This window comes from Dermacentor andersoni, chromosome 1 (genome assembly GCF_023375885.2).
Source record: "Dermacentor andersoni chromosome 1, qqDerAnde1_hic_scaffold, whole genome shotgun sequence".
NCBI lineage: Eukaryota > Metazoa > Arthropoda > Arachnida > Ixodida > Ixodidae > Dermacentor > Dermacentor andersoni.
Genome location: NC_092814.1, coordinates 111,753,611 through 111,760,489, shown reverse-complemented (window position 1 = coordinate 111,760,489; position 6,879 = coordinate 111,753,611). Strand labels below are relative to the sequence as shown.

Sequence of the window (6,879 nt, the reverse complement as noted above, 5' to 3'; positions counted from 1 at the left end):
TTAGTTAATTAACCAATTAAGCGCAATATATAGATAATACCCTATGACGGCAAACCATATGTCGTCGGTATCATTCAGTTGCGGTTAACCACTATTTTTTTAAATCCTTGGTTCAAGTTGCGTGAAACACCCTGTGTAACATCCTTGATTCCATCCATAGAGTTTCCTAATAAAATTGATATAGGGAACTGGCGCTGCCATCGTTTCGCTGTCATGGGTGCTAGTCTGGACAAGGATAGGTTGGCACAGCCCGACCCGTTTGCAGCGCACATGTAAACGCAGACGGGTTGGACCAGCCCAACGTTACTAGACTAGCTGGGCCAGCCAGCGCTGAGCCCTGCGCGGGACCACTGAGACGCCACCGTTCTTACGCGCCGGCAGCGGCAATGTTACCAGCACAATGCAAAAACAATCTCTGTGCAGTGTAACCTCATCCATGTAACGATATGAGCCATGAAATACGGTTTGCGCAGCCATCTGCGGGAACCGGAAGCTCTGCTCGAATGCGTTGATATATCAGCTCGACGCTATATGTGCCGCCGTTGCCTAGAAGCGGGTTCATGTAAACGGCGCTCACGTCGGGCTCGGTCAGCCCCGATTTATGACTCGACCCGCTCACTTCGGGTTCATGTAAACGTAGCCATAGTCAGTAGATGGATTTGTCTGATCTTAGTGATTGTGGCTTCGGACGTTTTATTTATTACGCTTTATCTGTCTTTATTGGCTAAAAGTACAAAGCCAGGCTATTTTTCTAAGCGCAGAGAGCAATAAGACTCTGCGCACACGCATAATCATTGCGCATTGTTGCATTTATAACAGAATACTTTGCTAAAGTTATCAAATTGCAAGGTCAAAAATTTATTTCAAGCCAGGAAAACAAAGTTTAGGCAAATCCATGTTCTAACTATCATTCCTACGCTGTCTCAACCGCCATGCTTGCAGCTCCTGTAGAGTTAGTGCACTAACTATAAGTATAGTAACTCTATGGCAGCTTCCATAGACAGCGCCTAGTTACCTCTGGTAAATTTTGTTGGAAATTATGTTTCCAGTCATAGAAGAAGGGAGCATTACGTCACGCAGTCAGCCTTCGCTAGCCAACACTCCGGGAAGCCATCCTCTTTGCTTTTTCTCCCTCAGAAAGTCGGCCGAACACGTGACCCTGCTAGGCGTTCTCGGCCCTGTATGCTCGGCCCCGTGTGTTTTGAGTGACGCATTGAGCGTCAGCTGATTTGCGCATGCAACACACATTGTGATAAAGTGGAAGCTTCGGCGAGTTTGTGATTCAATACAGACGTGTGCACAGCGCAAAAGACGAGGGCTGAAATAAGAACACAATACAGTGCCTGTGTTGTGTTCTGTGCACTCATGCACATTGTGCTTTCTCGTGTTTGTTTGACAGCGCGCGCGGGCTATTTTAATATGCGCATTGATCGGTAACATTTCTCTAGTAGCAAGTTGCAAGCAGATGAGCGCTTTACCAAATGTGTATGATCATAGGAAGCCCATTTGTCAAAAGAATGCGGACCGTACTGTGTGACATCTTGACTGCGTGAGTGGCGTTGTGAGAGGAGGACAGCGGTGGTTTCAATCAGAACGTCCATACTGTAACATGCAAAGATATATTTGTAGTGATTTACGATTGTGTCACACTGGACAAGGACTGGAGGCAGACCAGCTTTGGATACCAAGAATTATAGTCGGTACACACTGCATATTAGGACACCAGGAGTATTGGAAAAATATCAGATACATAGGTATTATATGCCACGGTCAGTCTGGGAACGCTGTTCGCATGAGGGCGGTTTCTGTGTATGGTATGCTGCAGACATTTGCGACAGTTTTTGTTACTGTGCTTGTAATGTCATCAATGACGCCTAGCCACCAAAGTGCATGTTTATCTTAAACGGCATTGCTAGTCCGAAGTGGTTCTCATGCAGAATCAGAAAAACTTGATAATTTGAACAGGCAAGTGCAAGACATTTCGATTTTATATGCGCACATGCACAAGCTTTCTTGTCACTGTGCACTGATTTCGAGACTCCCGAAAGATTTTCAACTAGCTTCGCGCAAATATGCCTTTGACTCGACCAGCGCTCCTGTGTATATTACGATACGATGATATGTCTTGCCTTGCTGCTGCAGCTGTTTTACATTTTCAAGAGTATACCCTTTGTTGGTTGTAGATAAGTCGTGATCTGGCTACTAATCCTTCGACTTCATTTGTAAGCTCTGTGTCTTCAACTTATTCGAGAGGTGCTCGCTACAGTGCTTCTGCCGTAAGATCGCTTCCTGGGGCGCTATAACGTAAAGCTGGGCACTATAACGTAAAGCTATTCCAAACTTTTCTATTCCAATTCTGCAATCAGCCCTCCGCGATTGGTCAAACACTTTTTAGGACCACCCCCACTTCTGTCTGTCACGCGACGTCACTAAAACCGCGATAGCTCTCCATCTGATATGACGTGTACACACTGATCATGCATGATTTGACCGAACGAAATAAAGATAGTTATTTCTGATTCGACGCCTTTCCCCATAAACAGTAGTCTATTGGTCAAGAGTTCTCGGGCTGCACCCACTTCACCTGCCTGTCACGCGACGTCAAAAAACCGCGACAACTCGCCGCGTCAAAGTGACGTATACGCGTTAAAGACGCATTAATATGCCGAACAAAAGTGATTTTTTTCTTCTGAATAGCTGCGGGCTGCCCCGTTCCGAAAGGAATGAAAGATGGCTGTCGCCGATCACTCGGGCACTGGCTGCTCGCACCTGCCGGAGAGCATGGGTTTATTTGCATATAATAAAGCTTTCTGCGTGGCCGTGTAACGTTTTCGAGCACTATCGGCGCGTTTGTGACCTCGCTCTGCGTACTCTTATTTGCTGAGGATCCGTTGTAGCGGCATTCTTAAGCTTCTGTTGCATGCCGCCGCAATTTTCAACCAGCCACCGCAAGCTAAGTAAGGGAAAGCGGACCAATCGCAGACGCCGGCACCACCCTCTTCATCCGGTTATCGATTTTCAGTGCGTTGGCTCGGCCCCATCGAATCCCTCTCCACTTGAGCGTGCTCCTCGCCTCTTGTCAGCCAATTGGATACGACAAGCCGCTCAGTGTAGGCGATGTTATTCGTTTTTCAAGCAAACAAAAGTGACCTCCTATGAACGAGGAGAGCGTTTGATTGGTCTGTTCAGACAACCCTACGGGTCACCGTCCGATGCTTGCGTCGGCGGTTACGCAAATTTGACGTCAGTAAATTGGAATAAAAACATATTGGAATAGTCTTACGTTATGGGGCCTCTGGCAGATATTGGACGTTCACCGTGTTGCAGTACAGATGTAGCAGTACACATATATTGGACGTTGTATGTGTGACGCTGCGACGCATCCTTGGTGACTGCTCCTCAAGCCGTTTTGTTGAAAACAGGCACACCGAGGCTTGTCATCGTTTAGAGGACAAAATTGTTGCCAACTAGGTAGTCTATGACTTTCCTGTTAGCACAGACCAGCGGCAAACATTAATGTTTCTCAATTTGTGTGTAATCACGTTCCAGATCAATATTAACACTAAACAAGCATGTGATGACCTGGAATTTGCCGTCATGCTACTTTTGTCGGAGGACAGTGCCAAGAACAAAATATGATGCGTCCGGGATGACGACTGTACCCCTGGAATAAAATATCCCAAGGATACAGTTTGACGAGAGCTCTTTGCAGTTTTGTAAGGCTCAGAATACGGCTTTGCCCGTACAAAGTTGTGACTGGAGCTCAACATGCGAGAAAATGGCTGCAGGAGCCACTGCATTGAAAACAAATTGAGCAATGTGCATGAACATCCCAAAGAGGCGTGGGAAGTCTGCTTTGTTTTGGGGCTGTGACAGCCTTCTCTCAACTTTCTACTTCCTAGTCGACTCAAATGCCAGAGCTGCTGCTGGTGTGGCCCAGAAGAGTCACTTGCTCGAGGGTGGATTGTAGGTCCTTGTTTATCGTCATCCATGCCTGTCTCATGTGCATCATTGCCACTTACAGGCATTTGTCATATGATCAGCGTAACTGGAGTCCCAAACAAGTACGTCGTCCATATGGCGCAACAAACTGTGGAGGCCATTCAGCAATGTGGCCAAGCGCCTTGAATATGTTCTGATGCAGGCACTATTTCGAATGACACTGGGTTGAAGCAAGACAGTCAGAGCAGTGTTATGAACGTGCTGAGTGTCGTTACGGCTTTCTTTGCTCCGTCGTATCTATTTACCAGAAGTCAAAGTTTGCATCCAGCTTGCTCAAGGCGTTTGCGTTTCGCAGCAGGGCCAGATCGTGTTCAGTGGAAGGAAATGGGTGGAACTAGTTGAGCTGCGTGAAGTCTGCACAAATTCGTACGGCACCTGAACACTTCGGGACAATCACCCGGGGTGGCACACCTGCCGCTTAATTATGTGACATTAGTTATGATATCCAACGCCTCACTGCAATTAATTCTACACATTTTGCATAATAGGGACTCTGTATAAACACATCAGCTAGAACACATGGGTCGGGCTCTTACGCGAAAGTTACTGGCAAAAAATGTACAATAGCTCAGTCTTCAACAAGAGCGACTTTATTTATTTATTTATTTATTTATTTATTTATTTCTTTCTTTATTTATTTATTTATGGGGGGGGGGGGGGGAGGTTGTAGACACTGCTTCCCGTGCCCTTGGAGAAGTGAACTTATGTTAGGTTAGCACGAACAATAACACTGTTACTAGAGGGTTCACACACACAGCGAAGAGCAGGTAAAGTGAAATACTGTCGACTGCATTTTTAAACAGGAACGATCGAGCCGAGGTGAGCCTACGCATTTCTGTCCCGTAGTTTGCGCTTGGGCTGAGAGGACTGTAGTCCTTGGATTCCTATACTGCAGTTTAGAAGCCAATCCACCTCGCAGGAAAGCGAGTACACAAATCGGTGATCGAACTCAAACGAGCACTTCGCTGAGCCAGCAGCGCAGCTACACAACGCAAGATAACTACATGTTAACTGATTCAGCTGCTGCATTTTCGTTATCCCCTCCTCCGTGTAGCCGCCATCCGTAAGCAGTGACACTGCCGCTGGAAAACGTTTCTTTTTTTTTCTTTTTTTTTTTTTTTTAATCCAGCGGCCGTGGCAGCGGTATCATAGCCAATGCAAGACTCAATCAAAACCGCGCTAAAGGCAAGCACAAACCAAATTTGAGTGTGCCGCCCCGCGTAGTACCTTTTAGAACCTGAGAGGGCGCCACTTCCGCCACCAAATAAAGACATTTTTATAAAAATAATACAGAACTACAAGGTGTTTATTTTTAACCATAAGAACTCAGAATGTACCAGCAACGCTACAAATTTTAATATTGTATAGCTTAAGAATAACGCTAATAAATTTATTATTTTACTAGACGTCGATAGATGTCGACACTTCCCCGTGCGTGTGGCGTTCGATTGTGACTGATACGGTGTGCTGCTTCTCCGGAGTGCCAGAAAATGCAAGGTGTGTTTGCATTTGTCACCTGCGTGTTGTGCGTTGCCGCTCCAGGTGTGTTAGCGGAAGAAGAAAGCGACCTGCTGAGCTGCCCAGCTGACCTATCAGCTGAACCATTGTCACCGGGCCGCGACATGGCTTCGGGGGAAAATTGGAAGGATGCCTGCTCCGTCTACGATTTCACCGCGGAAGATATCAAGGGCATGAACGTCTCTCTTAGAAAATACGCCGGTCATGTTGTACTGATAGTGAATGTTGCCTCTCGATGTGGATTCACTGACTCCAACTACAGGCAGCTACAGGCACTGCATGACAAGTACGCTTCCAACGATCCACCTCTGAGCATCCTGGCATTTCCCTGCAACCAGTTCGGGAGTCAGGAACCTGGGAGCAACGCGGAAATAGAGGATTTCTGCAAGTCGACGTATGATGTTAAGTTCAACATGTTCGCCAAAGTGGACGTGAACGGCGACGGCGCTCACCCCCTTTGGAAGTTTCTCAAGCATCGGCAAAGGGGCACCTTAGGCGACGAAATCAAATGGAACTTTACCAAATTCCTTGTCAACAAGTCCGGGCAGCCTGTAGGTAGATACTCGCCAACGACAGCGCCCAGTGCTATTGAAAATGACATCAAGAAGCTGCTTGCTGGTTCTTCGCAACTCTGAACTCGCACTGGGGCATGTGACACTTCATAAAGCTGAAGCACTGTTCTAGTGCGTTAATGTCATGAAGCGAGGCTTGTTACCTGTGGACTGAGAGAGATAGAGAACGATAGTTTCTCCTTTTTGTAGCTGTCTTTGCTGTCAGTGCTTGGACACACGAGTTGTGGTGGTTGCGGCATTTTCTGTGCTTCTTGCATAAAGGCCACAAAGAAATTAGTAGTCATCAAGATGTCTCCTGTCCTCACTTATGGGCGCGGCAGTAGCATGTGCTGTACGCATATACTAGGGACACGCGCCCTTCTGTGCATGCAAGGTATACACATGACTAACGCTGTCATACGCAGAAATAACAACACAACAGAAATATGATGAAGCCATTGCGTTGCAAATAAAGACAAACACAAAGAACAGCGAAGATCAGACACCATGGGCGCCCGTGCTGTCTGATCTTCGCTATTATTTGTGTTTCAATGGCTTCATCAATTATCGCCCAACTAGCCGAAAAACAAGTTAGCCAACAGAAATATATGTTTACAGCTTCATTTTAACCTATATGTCCGCCACAGCTCTCTTAGCCAACCACTTATATAAATTTATGTGGTAGGTAATTAACGGCAAAATCATAGTGTCAATCGCATAGGCCGAAAGCTTCCATTTTTCCGGGGATATATATATATATATATATATATATATATATATATATATATATATATATATATATATATAT

General features: G+C 46.1%; 1 protein-coding gene across 1 annotated transcript; it reads left to right on the top strand.

Annotated features, from left to right (window-relative positions):
- Positions 1 to 5,419: 5,419 nt before the first annotated feature.
- Positions 5,420 to 6,379, top strand: LOC126545663 (glutathione peroxidase-like). The gene has a single exon (XM_050193592.3). The coding sequence runs from the start codon at positions 5,493 to 5,495 to the stop codon at positions 6,153 to 6,155; it is 663 nt and encodes a 220-aa protein (XP_050049549.1). The 5' UTR covers positions 5,420 to 5,492; the 3' UTR covers positions 6,156 to 6,379.
- Positions 6,380 to 6,879: the final 500 nt, after the last annotated feature.

Bases quoted from the DNA above. Each gene is read 5' to 3' on its own strand.
- LOC126545663 (XM_050193592.3), top strand. From the start codon at position 5,493: ATGCAAGGTGTGTTTGCATTTGTCACCTGCGTGTTGTGCGTTGCCGCT.